A 20,344-nucleotide genomic window follows, 5' to 3' on the forward strand; every position below is an offset into this window, starting at 1 on the left:
CAATAGAAAGTGGATGATGTGTGTGGACTAATCATATCTCAATAAGGCTTGCCCAAAGGACCACTACCCCCTACCCAGCATCGATCAACTGATAGATACCACGATCGGATACCAGGTACTTAGTTTTTTTGTTCTTTTTTTGGTTATCATCAAATTGCCATGAACGACAAGGATTTTCCCAAGACATCGTTCATAACTCCGAAGGGAACTTATGCTTATATCAAAATGCCCTTCGGACTTAAGAACGCTGGAGCCATATTCCAACGAATGGTGAACAAAGTGTTCAAGGAGCAGATTAGTCGGAATATGAAAGCCTATGTGGATGATATGATCGTAAAATCCCTGTTCCAAGATCATGCCGAGGATTTAAAAGAATATTTTGAGACACTCCGAAGAAATAACATGAGGATCAATCCGAACAAGTGCATTTTTAGGGTGTCAAGTGGAAAGTTTATAGGCTACATGGTCTGTACCCGTGGGATAGAGGCGAATCCAGAAAAAATTGAAGCAGTTATTAACATGGAAGCCCCTAAATACATCAGAAATATCCAAAAGCTGACCGGCCGACTGGCCGCCCTTTAACGTTTCATTTCCAGATCAGTCGAGAAGGCACTTCCTTTCTTCGTCGTGCTCAAAGGGTCAAAGAATTTTGAGTGGGGGCTCAAATGTTAAAAGGCGTTCGAAGAAGTGAAACAATATCTCACTAAGGCACCACTCTTAATGAGGCATGATCTGAAGGAAACACTTCAACTATACTTAGCCGTGTCTGACAGAACACTGGGGGCAGTACTTGTGAAAAATCATGAGGGTAACCAACATCCCAATTTCTACATATCTCGCGTCCTTAAGGATGCAGAAAGAAGGTACCCCAATGCCGAGAAATTCGCATATGGGCTGGTCATGGCATCCCAAAAATTGCGATACTATTTCCAGAGCCGAACGGTTCAGGTTGTTACTGACCAGCCTTTGAAGAAAATTTTGACAAGACCAGAAGCTTCGGGAAGGGTCGTGGCATGGTCCATCGAATTGGGGGAATTTGACCTCGAGTATGTCCCCCGAACGTCGATCAAAGCTCAAGCCTTGGCAGATTTCATGGTCGAATGCACGTTTTCAGGGACGCAGGACCTTACACCGGAAGAACAACTTATTCAGACCCCGGGTAAATGGAAGCTTTTTGTGGATGGGTCGGTCTCCTGGAAGAAGTGTGGGGTCGGCTTAATATTTTCCAGCCCCGAAGGGTTTGAGATATGTCAGGCTATACGATTCAACTTTCCCCTCACCAGTAATGAAACAGAGTACGAAGCCCTCCTATTAGGAATGGAGCTGGCCCGAAGTCTCGAGGCAAAGCATTTAAGGGCGTTCAGTGATTCTATGTTAGTAGTCAAACACTTCTCAAGAGATTATGAGCAAAGAGATCTTCGTACAAAGGAATATAACACTAAGGTAAAAAATGCTTCTTTGTCATTTGAAACTCTTGAGCTAAGTCAAATAGGCAGGGAAAATAATAGTCGGGTGGATGCCCTCTCCAAGATAGCTTCGGATGAGATACATGGCCTAACCGGTTCTATCTACCTCACTGATGCCAAGACGCATTCGATTGAGAAAAAAGAATGTCTGGAAATTTACCAAGGCACCGATTGGATGACTCCGATTCGAAATTTTCTGGAAAAGGGAATCCTGCCCTTAGATCGAAGGGAAGCCCTAAAAATAAAGTACAGGGCATCAAGCTACACAATTGTCAATGGAAGAATGTACCGCCGATCTGTCAGTCATCCCCTCTTAAGGTGCTTGAATACTAAGAGCAACATAAAACCCTAGAAGCGGTGCACGAAGGAATTTGCGGAGAACACCTGGTCGATCGGTCTTTCGCCTTTAAGATCCTTCGTTAAGGATTCTTTTGGCCGATTATGCGAGCCGATGCGAGTGAATATGCGAAAAAATACGAACAATGCCAGTTGTTTGCCACAGTTCCGAAGCAACCTCCCGAAGAAATTACTTCTATTTTTAGCCCCATTCCATTCACCATGTGGGCCATATACATAGTCGTAATTCTCCATACTAGCACCAAACAGGAAAAATACAGCATAATTGCCATCGACTATATGACCAAGTGGGTCGAAGCCCGGTCGTTATCCGCCATAACTAAAGAAGCAGCCAAGAAGTTCTTTTTGGAGCAGATCATTCTCAGTTTTGGAATTCCAAAAATTTATGTTTCGGATAATGGAACCCATTTTGTTGGAAACAAGTTTCGAAGGTGTCTGCATCACTTCAGAAATCAAAAGAAGTTCAGTTCAATCACGCATCCCCAGGGGAACGGAGCAATCGAAGCAGCGAATAAAATAATCTTTCGAGAAATAACGAATATGTTAGGTGAATCCAAGGGAAAATGGGCTGAAGAGCTACCTTGGGTCTTATGGGCTTACCGAACAATGCCTAGGTCCTCCACTGAGGAAACTCCTTTTCGGTTGGCCTATGGAACAGATGCCCCGATTTCGATTGAAGTGAGCCTAGAGTCTTACAGAACTGAAGTCTACAATGTGGATATCAATAACTTCGGATTAAGGGCAAATGTGGACTTGTTAGAAGAGGAAAGAGAGGTTTCCCATCAAAGAACATGAAATACTTACTGTAGGTAGCCCAACACTATGACTCTGGAATTAAAAAGAGGTTGTTTGGCATCGGAGACCTGGTCCTAAGAGAATTAGCCGCATCCATCCTGATAAGACGAGAGAAACTTCAGTCAAACTGGGAAGGGCCATACAAAGTAACTGATGTCATTCGCCCAGGAACCTACAAGCTAGAAACACTAGATGGCGAAGCAATCAAAAACACTTGACATGTCAGTCACCTCCGAAAATTTTATCAGTAAGAAAATTTTCTTTTATTTCTCAATTGAACTTTATTTCCGAGTTTCATATGTAAAGTGTAATGATTTAATGATCAACAAAAATGCATTTCTTTCTAGAAAATTTATTACTTAAAAAATTATTACAAACTAAGCAGCCGAATGAGTATTATTTATGGGCGATCCCGAAGAAGATAAACCATTCTGCCGCCGCGTTTGCTTTACTTGAGATAAAGGGCCAATGGATATTATCTAGGAGCAATCCTAAATAGATGAATATCCTTTACCCTATGACTGTTACTAAATTACGAAGAGAATACATGCGGCAAGGACGAACGAAGAACGTCTAAGAGAAATATTGAAAAAAAACTTTCCCCTTCGCCCTTCCCTTATAATTTCTCACTTTCACTATAGAAAGAAATGCAATATTGCCGAATGACGAAGAAGGCCTTGTCTAGAAAAGATCACGAAGAAGACAAACCCTTCGTCCTCCAATCATGCATCAAAATTTTTACAAGTAAACCTAGAGAGCGAATAAGGCCTCGTTTAGGGGCGATCCCGAAGAAAACGAGCCCTCTCCCTTCTCGGTTCAGTGTTACTTTGAATGTTACAATTCTAGCCTTAATTTTTACAAGTACCAGTTTTGACTGATGGAACGAAGGGGCATTGGCCTAGGGGAAACCCAAAGAAGGCCATCCCCCTTGTTCCTTTGCCCGAAAAGACTTTTCTTCTCCGTTTTAATGACCCGAGGTTCTCTTCGGACTAAGGCCTCGGCCCTATAACACTTGGGGGCCAAAGATGCAGGGGTACTATACACACAAATTGAAATTTCTAAGGTGAAAGTAATGTCGAAGATGCAATGAATACAGAAAAATAAACAATGTTGACAAAAGAAAAGAAAGATGCATTAAAACTTAAAGAAACTTTGTCCAAGGCGAGTTAAATTACAAAGCTCAAAGACAGGAGTATCGATTAAAATTTTCAAAAATTTACAATTCATAAGATCTAAGACTGAAGGTCCTCATCTGAGAGCTCTTCGTCTTCACCGGAAGAGATCGCAGGAGTTTCAACCGCTGGCTGACCGATAGGATCCTCCAGACTATCGTCCAACAACTGCTTATAATCTCAGCCAAGGCCATGAGCCTTCTCCAGGACATAGTCAGCGCCGAACTGGAAACAACGCTCCTCCGTCTGTTCCAGCTTCTTCTTCTTCTTCTTCTTCTTCAGCTCCTTTTGAGAACTCTTCAACTGGACGTTTTGGTGACTGATCTGCCTGTTGGCCTTGGCAAGGTCTACCTCCAGCCTTTCCTTGTTGGCCTGCAACACCTTTGCTTGCACCTCATTTTGGGTTTGCACCCTCTCGAGCTCCTCTTCGGCCTCCGTGGCCCTTCTCTCCAGCTCCTTAACCTCGGCCATCCGGACCTCCATGTCCCGGACCTTGTCCTCCACAGAAGTAGCCCAAGGGGCAGCCTGTAAAAAATACACAAGGCAAAATTATGTCAAATGAACAGAGAGAAAATACGAAGAAGGCCTAAGATAAGTAAAAGAAAATTAACTACCTACCAGGGACTTAAAAGACATTAGCTCCGCACAAGCTTCCATCGGAGAGGCCACTGCAAAGGAAGGCAGATCAACAAGAAGCTGTAGAACGTGGCATAGGTCGAAAGCCACATCCTTCGTCGACTGCCTAGTCGGGTAGACAGTATGATCAGACGTCAGAATGCCCCACCCAGGGTCTGAACGACCCTGTGTCGACTTCGGAGCCGCTTGGATGAAGCCCCCTCTCCCATAAACTCTGACTCGACCCCATCATCGTCTTCCGAAGCCGGAGGGGCCTGTTGAAGTGGGACCGCCCTCTCAGCATCGGGCCTCTCCTCCTTCTCCTCTTCGGAAGGATCCAGAATAATATTCTTACCGGCCGCCTTGTCCCTAGTTGTCTCCTCCATAACCCTTTTTTGGCCGCCTTGGCCTTCTTCCTCTAAATGAGAGCCTACCTGGAAGACACTGAAAAACAAGACAAAAAAGAGGTCAGTCTGAGCAAGTACTACGAAATGCTAAGTAAATAATGCATAAAGACTGAAGGGAGAAAATGCCGAGTGAACATAAAGGAAAGCAATCATATAATGGCAAAGCTACAAGTATGAAAAATAGATGAAGGAAGAGATTGTTACCCCCACCCCATAAGCTTAAAAGACAGTCCTTGTCCCGAAACTCCTCGGGACCAAGCTTGCTGACCTTCGCGTCCACTAGGGCCGCATAAAGGTCCTTCTCCTCCTCCGTCAAGTTCGACATTAGGAGCGTCAAAACGTTGACATCATACTACACTGACATCTCAGCTAGCTTAGGCCCACTGATAAAGCACCAGTGGGTGTGGGTAGATTTGTTGCTGGAGTTGGTGGTCGTCCAATCCGCTCGGCTAGCCCGACGGGAAATATTGTAGATACCTGAACTCTTCGGGTTCAGCCGAAAATCATAATGATACCAGAACAACCGAGTGAGCGGCTGAACCCCGGCCTGAAGGAACCTGTTGTGAAACAGTTAATGTGAATGAATCTGTTCATATCTATCTACCCCAGGGCAATTCCCATCTGGCTGAAGAGCCTCCTCAGAATCTTCAACATCAACACTCTGAAGCCGCACCTAAACGCCGCCTCCAAGATTCCTACGACGCAGTCTTCATACCCCTTCGGGACACCAGGACTATTGTAGATACGCTCGTCCTCTTTGGAATAGTCGAAGTACATTTGGTCCACGCGATCCTTCGACAGCTCCTAACGATTGTTGGCCTTAGGATACGATGCTACTGAGCCAAATAGAGCCTGTCCCATTCTTTCAGGACGAATGGAAGAAGTCCCAGCGAGAGTGTTCTCTCTCGGAACAGAAGTCTCATCTGGAGGATTCGCTCGGTCCATGTCTCTGTATTCGGAAATAAAAAGACTAGTTAGTCCATGTACTCGGATTAACGAAAAAAGGAAATAATATGAGGACAAGGGGACCGAGTACATGTCCAAAAATCGAGCAAACAAGAAAATGCCCAGAGTCGGCTCCCGAAGGATGTTTTACAGAAAAGTTTTCCCGAAGGAAGTTCTTGCCCCAGAAAGCCTTCACCTGCCATCTTTAAACTCAGCAGGCAGGGAAGAAGGAAGAACTAAACACCCTGGGTCAGCTCCCGAAGGTTGTTCTATAATAAAAACCCCCACGAAGAGAGTTCTTAACTGAGAACAACTCACATGACCTCTTTAAACCCATTGGGCGCCCCTAAAAAGTCCTACAACCTACCTAGAAAGGACACCCCGTACAAAGAGCAACACAAAAACACTAAACTCAAGCCCATAAAATAACCTCTAAACCCGCATGCAAAGAATAACACATAACAACTTGCATGAAAACATAAAGTGTACAAAAAAGAACTGACTAATTTGAAGATGTTGCTTGACTGAGATGGGATGATTGGAAAAAGTGGAGTTGTTGCTGCCCGTGATTGAAAGAATTTGGAGAGACTTTGTTGTTGTCTGTATTTGGTTGTCGGAAAGAAATAAAAAGAACACAAAAGTGTACTGTGGCTCTTTATATAGGAGCCTAAATGGATTTGGGTGCCAAAAGAGGCGACGTTTGGCCCTCTTTTGAAATAGACGGTCCAGATTAAAATAGTTGAAATTCAACGGCTGAGATGGGGCCATGAAACGACGTGACAGACAGCTGTCACATTAATGCACCCACGACGTCGCCACGTGTATAAAAGAAAATCGAGGAAAGACCGAAGCAGTCGTCCTAGGATGTCTTCACCCCAATATGGGCCTAGATTGATATCCATCGACCCGTCCGAAGGCCCAGCCGAAGGACATGGACATGTCGGATATGGACCCAATAAGGACCACCGAACGAAGGCATATCAGACAATTATACTATTGGGCCGAAGGCCCAACAGGTCCATGAACCGAAGGCTTAGTCAACTCAACAGATTGAGGCCCACTTCTACTCTAACCGTTGGGATTATACAATTATAACGTCCCATTTTCACTCTTCATAATTAAGGTGTAACGGACGAAGCATTGATGACAAAATCGGGTATAAAAATCCCAGAAAAGTAAGACATACACAATCACACACTTATTCTCTCAAATATTCTCTACTTTCTTGTATTCCTTAAACCCACTTTACATTCAGATTCTTATTCTCACACTGGAGGTGAATCGGGGGGACAATCACTCGCATTCTCTTATCTTTCAGGTAACAGCCGAAGACAGTTCTTGGCTAGCCGAAGACAGTTCATTCAGTTCGAAGAAGATCTGGGCATAACAGGTCCATTGAAAAAACACATAGACATCATGATCACATAATGATTTTAATCGACGCCTAATAGTAGCACTAATCTGTAAAATTTTCTACACCTCTTCCTCAATGACAATATGTCAATATTTTGAAGTAAAAGTATAACCACTATTTCGAAAATAATTGTAAGGTTATTCACCATCAATTTACACTTTAAATATGATAGTTAATGGCAAAATGTTAATAATGACCACTTTTTTAAGAGGCGAAAACAAAGTTGACGGATTTTAAGAAATTAAAATTTTGGGTACTATTTTAAAAATCAGGACAAACAATTATTATCACTCTATAATTTACTCTTTGTTGGTATGTGGGAGATAGTTAATAATGTATTCCAATTCAATGATTTTACGTATTTATATTGTATTAAAAGCTAAACCAGCAGAAGAAAAAATACGGTGTGCAGGGGCGGAACCAGGAATCTAACATGGGGGGACCAAAATAAATAAAAGTAGAAAACATACCGATTTATTTGAGATGTGCACGCCTTTCTTTGATCAAATAAAAAGAATCAATGATCTCCTCGGCAGAAATGGTCTCCGCAATCTCCTTTTCAATATACACTATCAAATAATCCCTAAGAAATTCATCTTCCATTCGATTGCGAAGACTTGTTTTCACAATTTTCATAGCAGAAAAAGCTTGTTCAGATGTTGCAGTAGATGCTAAAAGAGTCAAGACAAGCCTTAATAGTCTATCAACTAATGGATACATGTCAGCTTTCCCTGTGGTTACCAATCCATGACATAAATCACCAAGAGTAGACAGATTCTTCAAATCTGGATGAACCGGAACATCTAACTTATAATGTTGTAGTTCACACTGTAGATGGATTTTTTCATCTCCCAAAAAATCTTCTGGATAAAACTTTTCAGCTAACTTGCAAATGTTCTCTATGTTGAAAGACCTGTCCACAGAAAAGGGATAAACTTGCACAGGTTGATATGGGCCAAGATCAATGTATGCTCTCCTAATTAAATCTTTTTTATTTGGATGATAAGTCTCAATTTGTTTCCGCAAACCAGGATCACGTATTAATGAATTGAAATCAATAATTTCATTAGTGTTCTCAGAATTAATACCTTCATTAACAATCTCTGGATTTTGAGGATTTTGCTCGGAGTTTCTGTTTATCCCACCAAAAATCAGAGGCTCAACTCCATCTCCAGTGACTTCAATTGAGGCGGCAGAAGGCTCTTCATCTTCACAAGTAGTTGTTTGCTTCTTCTTGGATTGAAAATAGGATGTAATCTCTTTTCTCTTACTCATATTTACGGATTAGATGCAAATGTAGAGTAGATAAAGAGAGATGATATTAGGGATTGTAATTTTGTAATTTGTATGTATAGTGTGTATTGGGGGTTTTGAGACCGGAGCAGAATAACTGAACAAGTATGTTCTGTTTTTAGACTTTAGTTTTAAGCATTTTTTTTTCAAATTGTACTATCTTTATCTTATATGTTTATTTATTAATTATTAAGATTAATGAACAAATTTCATGATTTCCAACTAAACAATATTATTTTGAATGAAATATTTAACAAAATCAATAAAATTTTGTATAATCAATTCTCAATCTCAATTTTTTTTTTTTAAATCTAGGGGACCAAAAAATTTTTTGATAGTAAATTTTAAAATTTTATATTAAAATTTTGGGGTTATTTCGCAGTTGGCGGGGAACGGGGCTCCCTTCGGCCCCCCAGTTCCACCCCTGACGGTGTGAGTGACGAAAACTGATCAACAGGTTGTTCCGCCCCTCATCCCGGCATACATGTATGAAAGGTTATGAGTAAGTTTTTCTCATTTCGAATATAACAATGATAGAGTATTAAAAGATCTCGTGTATGTCAAGGGAATTGAGTTTTCATGTATCAGATGTTATGAATAATTTTTTTGCACTATTTTAACATTAATAGCAATTACTACAACTAGAAATATAATCATCAAAATATGTGAACAAAACATAATCTAAAATTTAAAAAGTATCAAAAGACATATATTTTATAATACCATCATCCTCCCGTGGAATTCGAACATGTGACCAAAAAGAGGATATATAGTTATCCCCTCTTTTAAGCCAACCCTTTTACTTCTAATTATGTGTCATCTTTATAATTTATTTTATTCTAAACAAGATCATAGAAAATATAAAATGAGGTTATCATAGAAAAATATAAAATGAAAATGCCTAAAATTTTCAACTACCTACTCCGATCTTGTTCAGAAAAAAAAATTATCTACTCAGATTAGGGGGACCAACTCCCCGTTTGTGAATAGGATTAACATAATCACTCACTAATCAACTTTCGATTCCAATGATTTCATAAGAATAGTGATGTATATCATATAATTGCTTAACAAAGAGCTAAAGAAGGAAAGGGTGTGAGCTATAATAGTGTACTTGACTTTCGCGTATTTACAGGCCCACGCGTCACCTAAAGAAGCTAACGAGATTTAATCCCTAATTGATCACCATCTCTTGGGTTTAAAATCAAAAGTTGTCACTGTTAATCCTTTTTTCCCAACCATAGACGGTAGACATTATGTAATTTACCCAACACTCAGCAGTATCTCCTCCTCCAGTTAGAGGTACCTCTTGCTTCCGAGTTTTAAAGTTGAAGGAAATTAACTGCGAGTTAAGTAAAATATATTTACTTTTCCTCGTAGTCATTCCGTTAATTATTGAAAAATAACAAAAGTAAATGATGATAAATATAAATTATATATATATTTATTCTAAATTTTTACTCTAAAAATGAGATAAATAATCAGTTATTTTCTTCCTTTTTAAAAAGTCGGGAACAAAGCTTTAAATCCAAGAAGTGTGACGGTGTGAGTGGGTAACTAAATTTTCTTAAAAAAAATTACTCATTCTCAAAGACTGGGACTAGATAGGTTAGGTAACTGATATAGAATCCGGACTCTTGAAAGTATACTAGGGATTTTTTGTCCGCGCCCTACATATTTTTTCAATTTTAAATTTTTTTCTCGAAATTTGTAATTTTTATAACATAAACAGTTATCTTCTAGTTTTATTTAATTTATTTATTACAGTTATTTAGGTTCCGTTTATTTTAAAATATAAAATTGATATTATAGTTTAACGTTAAATCTCAGTATTTTAATTTAGTTTTCTTTCTCTCACATTTTAACCAATTAAAAGTCTGTTAACTCATATTTTAACATTTCTCTTTTAGTTTTTAGTAGTCAATATTTTAATAATTTGTACAACAAAACTGAGTAAATATTTTTTTTAATTAAATACTTTTTAAAAAAATCCAGTAAATATTACATAACATAAATAGTACACCATGAGGATTCTTTAAAATATGAGAATATTTTTATCAATCTTGTTCCTGCTTAAACTTTGCATTAGATTGGTACACAGTATGTGAATAGATTTGGCATATAGAAAAACTTGGTTGATTTTTGTTACTGTCTAAACATTACTAATCAGATATTTCTATTTTGTATAGCATTATACAATGGTGTCTACTTCAATAATGAAAGTTGACAGTGGATTATATTTGTATATTGAGATTAAAAAAATCTATTAAAGTTAATTTTCGCATATATGTTTTTCTACATATATTGCTTAAACATGTGAACTTGAAATCATTTTTTGTCAATTACTCCTCTAACTGTATTTCTGTATATAAATTTCAAATATAAAAAATTAGTTCAATATTACTCGGCGTCGCCTTACGGGTCGCAGTTTAAAATTTGGAAAATTAAAAAAAAAATTAAATACTTAATATGAGTTATTTTAAAACCGTTGAATTGAAAACTACAATGTTATATTTCTATATATATTGCTTAAACATATGAATTTGAAATTAATTTGTGTCAATTACTCTCTAACTGTATTTCTATATATATAACTTAAATATACAAAAATTAGTTCTATATTATTCGGCATCGCCTTACGACGACACCTCGTAGTTTAAAATTTGGAAAATTAAAAAATGAAAGTACTCAATGTAAGTTATTTTAAAACAGTTGAATTGAAAACTACAATTTTACATTTCTACATATATTGCTTACACATGTGAATTTGAAATCAATTTTTGAAAATTACTCTCTAAATGTATTACTATATATATAACTTAAATATAAAAAAATAGTGCAATATTACTCGGCGTCGCCTTACGGCGACACCTCGTAGTTTAAAATTTTGAAAATTAAAAGATATAAATACTAATATAAGTTATTTTAAAACTGTTGAATTGAAAACCATAATGTTTTACCTGAATACATATACAAAACATATAAATTAGTGCATTAAAATAAAAGTTATTATTCTGCTAAAGGAAATTTTTTATTCAAAAGTATTTTAATATTATTGCGACGCCTCGTCGTTTAAACATTATACAATTAAAATATTTTTTTATCAGCACAGATCCATATCAATGCTCTATAATTTGCAAAATGATTCGCCAGTTTTCTAAAAGATTTGTTGGAAGTCTCTTGAACAGTAGATGTCATGGAAATCACAAATTGATTCCAAATAGCTAATGGCAAGATTGCAAGCATATGTGTGTTCTGCAAATGTTATTAAAAAAGTTACCTAAAAACATAGATATGAAACAATATACTATTCGTATCCACTTCCTGATTCTAATCCTAATGCTAAATTTGCCATAATATTCTATGTGAATTGTAATTATGGAGAATATAATTGAGAGTTAAGATTGTAATCACATCCTCATTCTAATCTTGATACTGACAAACCCTAATTCATATCTTGTTTGATTCATATCTTGTTGCATAAGAAATCTGGATTTCTCAGCATCAAGATTAGAATCAGGATGTTAATATGTAAACTATGCTCTAATAGATGTGAGAAATGAGATTGTTCGCTCGAACCTTCAATGTCCAAGCTACTTGAGTAACATCCAGAGCGGACAAATGCTGATGGTCCTCCATATCTGTATGCAAGAAGAGGAGAAACTTAATAAATTACTATGGAACTTCAATGTATATTTGACAAAATAAAAAATGTGTACCTCTATTACTTTCTTTTGATGTTTGAGTATAGGTTGAGAGCCCAGAAAACTTGTTTCATGAATATTGTGACTAACACGGTAAGAAATGTAACAATATAACCGGTCACGCGTAACTTGCATTTGAGGGTGATGAAAGTGATATAGGTATAAAAATGCGCACATCGATCGCATAATCACCCGGATAGAAAGCATATTCATTAGTTTCCCTTAAAAAATTAAATTCTGGAATATTTATAAGATATGTTGTATTTAAACTTGCCACTAATAATGTCAAAATAAAAAGAAATAGAACAATAAGTAATAAAAAAATAATGTAGTATGTGTATCAGTGATACCACATTTTCTTACTCCCCTATGTTTGAGCAGCGTGTGATGATTATCAAATTATTTTGATTACCATTTTTTTGTTGTGAGTCAAAATCCCCTTCAACATGCTTAAAACCGATATCATGTTTAGACTTTTCACATAAATCTAAGATTACCCGTGCATGGAATATTATACACAAAATAATATTGACAAAATTGCAACAATAACCAAATATCTACATAAACAGATGCAGTAATGCACTTGTTTTAGATATTAACCTTATAACCTACTTTAGTTAGATTATAAAGGGAGATGAGAGCTCTAACAAAAAATATGACGTTATCAAATGCTAATCAGGTTTGAAAACGACACATGTGACATTGAAGTAATATAAGGATGGTTGCAATACCCGTCGACACAAATTTTGATTCTTCAACATTTTAATATTACTGATAGTCACCTTAAAGTGACACTTCCAATTTTAAACATTATAAAATAAATTCTTCAAAAAAAAAGATAATAAAATTAAAATATTCAAAATAACAGCTAAATTTTGATATAAAATTTAGTTCAATATTACCCGCCATCATGTTAGGCGACACCTCACACTTTAAACTTTGAAAAAAATATAAATACTCTATATAAGTTATTTTAAAATATGTTAATTGACAACTTATACTTGATGTATACAATTTACAAAAGCAAACATTAGTACATTAAAATTATTTTCTAACGAAATTTTTCTATAAAAAATTCATTTTAATATTACTGATATCCACCTTAACACCTCCTATTTTAAGCATTATAAAATTAATTATTGAAAAATATATTATAAAATTAAAATATTTTTTTCTCGACATAGTTTGCTGTAAAAAATTTAAAATTATATAATATATAACAATGATTTTGAAATGCAGATAAATATGATTTTTCGAAAATATAAATTGTGTATGCATATATTTTGAAATGCATAAAAATATCAAATAAATATAACACTATCTCTTTTTTAAATTTTTGGAGATTTTCATTAATTCATTCAATATTTAATATTTTAATATCAAAAGATAATTGACCTCAAAATCAATATTACATAAGGTTACATAATTTATCCAAATTTTTCATAGTTTAATATTGCACTTTTATCTATCCAATATTATTTTATACATAATTTGAATGAACTTAATAATTTTATTAGTTAAATACTATAAAAAGTATTCATATAAACTAAATTTATTATTTATATACTATGATACTATTTAATCTGATTTTTTCAATATAAAAAGTATTCATATAAACTAAATTTATTTTTTCAAGTTTACATGGCAGTTCAAATTTTAAATCACCCAAAATACTAACTAAACTCAAAAATACTTGTGAAAAACAATATTAGGACAAAAAAATTGAACATTTGCTATTATTGCATCAATAATTTTTTTAACATTGCTAAAAATAACAATGTTCAAGCTTTGTTCTCCTCTGCATTGCGCTGCACAACAATCTCTGTTCTGAAAGAATATTTACCTCGGAAATGCATCGCTTTCATAAATAATTTAAGCTCATTGATAAGCTTGACATAAATATCATATTAAAGGAAAACAATCTGGTGAAGTGAATATGATGAATTTTAATCATGTGACCGGGACTACATGTATGAAAGGGTCTATCTACAGAATGCATCCGGCTGCTCCTGATGTCATATGTATTCGACCCACCTAGGAAAAAAAAAGTTAAGATTCTGGGATCAATAACAATGGCTTTCAACCTTATGTTTACCACATATTGCTGGTTGTTATCCCTCAAGGAGGAACAACTGAAAAGCTTCCTGGCACAATTACTTTGTAAAGATTTTCAATAGTTAAAGATGCATGTGACAAAAACTGATAACCCAATTTCTCAAAGTAACCTACATGTTGAACAAAACATCTCCCGCAACGACTATAGAATGTATGAGGCCTTCCTGACACCCTTGCAAGATTGTGCACACTGCCTCGGTCACATTTCCCATTTAAATTTATTTTTGTGCACGAATTTTTTTAAAAAAATCACAGTGAACACTTCATATTTATACTATATTTATACTGAGAAATACTTCAATAAAATGATTAAAAGATTTCATTACTTGGTTTACTTCAAAAAAGATGTAGTTTGTGATTATTTTGTTAATGACACATTAATTATAGAAAGTGGTCAAAAATTTCATTTTAAATATAAACTTTGAAAAAAATATGTAATTACAATTAATATTTTAATCATTTTATAATAACCGAAAATGTATCTATCTTGTTAAATGTTATATTTTTAATTTTACTGAATACATACATGTGCTTTTCAAATTTTTTCATCAAAACTACTTTAAAATTTCATTAGTATTAATTGAAACTTTAACAAATCTATATATAAAACTACAGACTTTGTAATTTTTCAAACTTAGAATGGAGCTCAAATATTAAATTGAAAATTCCTGAAACTATTGTAATGATAAAATAAAACTAAACTTAGAAAAATGTATGGATAAAAGCACGGGGACAACAACAAATTACATAACAAATACAACAATAATTTTTCTAACATAGTTAAAAAATAATCCACCATGTTCCAGTTTTGTTCTCCATGTTCAGCACTGCAGTGCCTAGTGCCCAGAGGTTGAAACTTTGTTATGTAAGATTACTTTTGTCCTGACTATATCTATTCTCTTTTTTCCTTTCATTTTCATATCCTTAACGGCTTAACCTATGTTAGGCTGAGCCAGGCTGAGCTCCTTCCACACTGGCAATACACTCCTTTCATAAGTAATTCAAGCTCATTCCAAAAATCACTTCTTTGTGAGGCTAACATATCCTTCTTAGATTTATAGGTCGTAAGGTATAAATAGTTGACATCAAGCAGGCCCATTGGTAAGCTTGACATGAATATCACAGTTAAGTACAAAATTAGAAGCACGGATCAGAAAAATAATCAAATATTCTGGTTGGATATGGAGAAAGAACAGGTAATTGAGGTACATAATTATATCTAACATTTTTTTATAAGTGCTTTGGTATATTAAAATAACTTATATAAAAATCATGGTTAAGTTGTCTGGAACTCTATTAACAATGTTATGAATACAAAGTGAATCATAAAATATACTGGAAGAGGATGAGATCAGGAAAGCAATTGGAAAAAAATGTAATGTTAAAAGAATCCTTGACCGGAACTAAAGATTCAATATGGTTAAAACAAAGGAACTTATACAACGAAGAATGTGATCGATTCATGGTGATTTATGTACGATGTTTAGTCTCTAAACTTTAATCTTGTTTACAAATGAGATATATCATCCAAATTAGGTATTGGAACTTGGATGAGCTGAAAGCAGCATATATTACAGGCTTTAGTACTTCACCATGATTCACTTTTATTGGTTTATCAAGTCATGTGCAACAGTAGAGCTCGCGAGGAGATGTTGCACACTAATTCACATGGCACATAGAGAAAATCAAAAGTTTGAAGGGAGAGGCCGGCTCCTAATGAGAACAATCTTGCAAAGAAACAACCCCCCTACCGAGTCCTCCTTGAACATATGAAATAATAAATTATGCAGGATTTCAATTTCTTGGTTAGCAGGTTCCTAATGTTTTTGTTGCTGATGGCGATTGTGCTGATGTAGAGACAAAGATGTGTCCCATCTGCGATTAGAATTGAAACTTTACCTCATAAATTATCCACAACTGCATTAAGATGAAAGAAGATAATTGGAATCCTAACTGCATATATTAACATCTTATTTTTCAAGGGATATTCAATTACTATAAAAAGATTTAAAAATTTGACATTTTATCGTATGAAGCATGTTATATACACTTGAACATGGACAATCACCTCTTTACTGGCATATATAATTCAATTGACTTCCAAAATCTCTCTTTAAATATGATCCGCAGTTCACGTAATTCTGAAAAATCAGTAAATCTTGCAACTGCAAACATTAAATATAATACAATATCTCTGCAATCCTCAGGTCATTACTTTTTCTAGCAATTCCTTGTGATCGAGTTACTTCAAATTTAATATGACAGACTATCTCATCGTAATAAGAAATTGGTATTTGCCTCGGTAAGTTCATTCATCACTTCTTATTCCAAATTTTCTCCTGCAAGTACAAAGATATATATATATATATAATGATATACAATCCAAATGATTAAAACCGGGGGAAGGTAGAAAAATCGGAGAAAAAGTGGTATAAAATGTATTACTTTTGTCATAATCAAGAACAATGCTATAGCAACATGTATATTTTATCAACATAAAATCAAATGAGTATCAACATAATCAAGAACAATCCTAAAGCAATAAAGGCGAAAAGAAATATTGACTTTAAATCTCTTGATATTTCTCCCAACCTGTATATTTTATCAACATAAAATCAAATGGGTATCAACATAATATCTCACCAGTAATTAAACTACATAATCTTAAGTGCACGGTTATGGAATAGTAGCCTGAAACTATTTATTTATATTAAAATTGGACAAAAGGATATAAACTCGACAAAAACACGGTGAAATTAAATAGTCGTGCACACCTGGCTTAAAATTTGTTGAAAACATGGTGAGATTCATCCCCGCGTCTGCACAAATCTAAACCAATATGGTGAGATTAAATCTTAACGTGTAAAGGGGGTAATTTTAAAATAACCTAGTTTCTTGATATTCGGAAAGGCAAAAGTGACATACTCAATAATCCCGCTTCGAGAGGATGGTAGAATGTACGCAACCTTACCGACTCAACTAATAAGTTTCTTAGCTAATCCAAACCATTTGTTCTAAAATTCATTATGAAGGTATCTGCATAGTTGTTTGATAGTCAGTTAAGTCTGTATCAGTGGTTGTTTTACTTGTACTTAAGCCCCTGTTAAGATTTAATTAGAACCAATCATACTATTCCATTAAACGTTAAGATTTAATTAGAATTTATCATACTATTCCATTGGTTCAATGATATCATAATTGTCCATTAGTTAATGATGCAACCATTTAAGTTCATGTAGACCCAACAATTAAGTTCATGTAGGACCTAATTATGCATAACTACAAGACCCTGCTTCTTGATTCAGATGCTGCAAGTCTTCACGTCTATTCCTTTAACAATAAAGATTAAGAGAACCAAATGTATTTACCTCTAACCTTCCATGCTTGGAGCTTTGCAAAATTATTATCTTACAAGGTCTAAGTCTGGACAGATCTCAACCCTACTTGCGAGTTTAGGTACATCGTATCAATCTGACCCTATTTCCGATTAGACATACAGAATATGTTTGGTTTGATTTTACTAGAAACGTAAATTATCAACTGAAATAGCAAATGAGGCCTCTAATGGTTGATACTCCCTTTTTATAGTGTTTTAAGGTTTATTTCGTAAAGAATTCACCATTTCCATTTGTTATAGGTTTATTCATGTGAAGTATACAGAAAAGTATATAATCCGAAAATACTTGCATCATAAGGTAATTGGTGGGAAATTGGTGAATATGTAAATAAGTAAAAAGGATGACCTATGTAGAGTTTGGCTAACTATATAACATGACATCTCATAACTTTATTCCATTTTCAGTTGCAGTAATTACATCTTTCTAATGACTTTTAAGAAATATAATTATTGTCCTTGACAAGATTCGAACCCTTTCTTTTTTACACTAAACATATCGCCGGATCAAGAGCCCATCGGTTATTTATTAAGGAAATTATAATAGTGTGCTATAACAACAAAGTCATGAAATCTGTTACAAATCGAGAACTATAGAATGTGAAGTGTGAACTAAATGTCCGTTTTGTCATGAGAATTCAACAAATCGATTAACGAGGATGTGAATGAGATATAAATATAAAAATGTGTTTTAAAATCTTATTTACATCCCCGTTAACCGGATTGAATTCTCATGATCTAAATAGCCCCTAACACCTAAAGGTTTCTTTAGTTAGGCCAATGCGTGAAGAGTAACTTTTTACAATGCAAGTGTATTTTTTTTGCTGCATTTTTGCTTTGCAAGTTTATTACATACAGGCTGATTATTAGTTTTTGTTGTAAAATATAACAGATAATGTGAAATAAGAAAGTCTTGAATGTAATGAAGGGGAATGAAGAAAAGTTGTGTGATGGAAGAGTGAGGGAGTGGGCAGTGTATGAAAACAAACAAAAATGATGCCGTGTCACCAATTGGGCATTTGTCGTCTGTTTGTTCACAGTTTGATGTTGTTAGGCTTCTGTAACGTTCCACGTCACACCGTCTTTCACGCGCTTACTGGACAACTCTTTTCCAGCTGGATAATATCATTCTTGCTTACCTGGAAACCAAACTTATTGCTCTCTCCTTCATCTCAATTATTATTATGATATTTCTACTCCCTATGATTTTTGCAGTAAAAATGTCAGATATCTAATTTTAATAAATGAGCACAAAGACGGTACAAATATAAAGCGAAAAACTCGAAAATTGTGAAATATGTCATATATGATCTCAACCTTCATTATAGGTCAAGAAAAAAAAATCGAACATGTGATTTGTGGTATACTTCTTCTGCTATTAAGTTAGAATCTCATAGACATTAAAAATATCAAAATGCCCATTACAAAAGATCTCCTTTTTTTATCCATTCTTCCCCCAGAAGTCGGCAGCAACAAAAATATACCATGCCGTCACATGATCAATAGACTTTCTTCGATACAAAAGTCAATTCTTGATGGAACTAAATATATTAGTTACTACTGATTTATAAATGTTTATGAGAATATGACCAAGTCACAAATAATCAGACGAAACAAAAGCAGCTAAAAAATTAATTTACTTTTTCCGCAATTCAAATTAATTTAGTTTTCTCGTATTGAATCGTCCTGCAAACGTCACGATCCATTCTTACCACAAACTTTGGTACTACATGTATGGATTTTTAATTTAAGCAAGTGTTTGTAGCTTTTCGTTGGTCTATGTTAACTGAAGTTGGTATGTTTTGGTGTAATGGTATCAAATATTGGATTCACAACTGAATAATAATAATAACTTTAACAAACTATGATGTCAAAGAAGCTAACTATTATGTGGTTAAACAGAAAGGGTGGAGAGACAAAGAAGAGAGTGAGGTGTATTTTGAAATATTAATGGTTAATTTTAGTTTCCGTATCTCAACTAGACTTTTCTTTTTCTATGTGCTTGAGTCACTGAGTAGAGATTTATAATGGCACGCTTATGATCATTTTTATAGTGTTCGTTAGTTTGTGATAAGTTTAGGTCAAATTTCATGATACATTAACATGGAGGTACATGTACACAGCAAAATCAGCTATTTATCAAAATATTATTTTTTTTAAAAAGACAATAGTAGGACGTCCCTTAATGATAAATTCTGTTTTATGTTCCTAATTACGTAATTATAAATGATTTCTAATGTTCATGTACGAAGAGTACTTTTGTAATGGGAAAAGTTTGTCAAATACTTGATACTCTGCCATTATAATTCATTAAGTACTCGTGTAACTACTGGGATACGTATTACGTACCGATGAACATTTTTCTCCAAAAAAATTTAGGAGCTGTAGATTTTCGAGAAGGGTACGATTTAAGCATTTGTATCCCAGATTCCTGGCATTATTCTGAATAAACTATCTGGGATCTTCCTTTTTCTTCTGGCATTAGAATTATCTAAATGAAATTTTAATAAAAAAAATATCACATTTAGACTATGTTCTGAATTCTGATATATAACGGCCCATTATTAATTCTACATATATTTTAGCCACTTACAATGCAACTGGGCCTTGCTAACACTGGCCTCCTCAACTTTTTATGGGAAACCAAACAGTCCAGGGCTTCTGGGA

General features: G+C 34.8%; 1 protein-coding gene across 1 annotated transcript; it reads left to right on the top strand.

The window, feature by feature from the left end:
• The first annotated feature begins 720 nt into the window (after positions 1–720).
• Positions 721–1,818, top strand: LOC141718316 (uncharacterized). Its single transcript, XM_074520700.1, has one exon. The coding sequence runs from the start codon at positions 721–723 to the stop codon at positions 1,816–1,818; it is 1,098 nt and encodes a 365-aa protein (XP_074376801.1).
• Positions 1,819–20,344: the final 18,526 nt, after the last annotated feature.

This window comes from Apium graveolens, chromosome 4 (genome assembly GCF_009905375.1).
Source record: "Apium graveolens cultivar Ventura chromosome 4, ASM990537v1, whole genome shotgun sequence".
Classification (NCBI taxonomy): Eukaryota; Viridiplantae; Streptophyta; class Magnoliopsida; order Apiales; family Apiaceae; genus Apium; species Apium graveolens.

What these genes read in the sequence shown, in the direction of transcription:
- LOC141718316 (XM_074520700.1), top strand. Translation starts at nt 721, where the DNA reads ATGAGGCATGATCTGAAGGAAACACTTCAACTATACTTAGCCGTGTCT.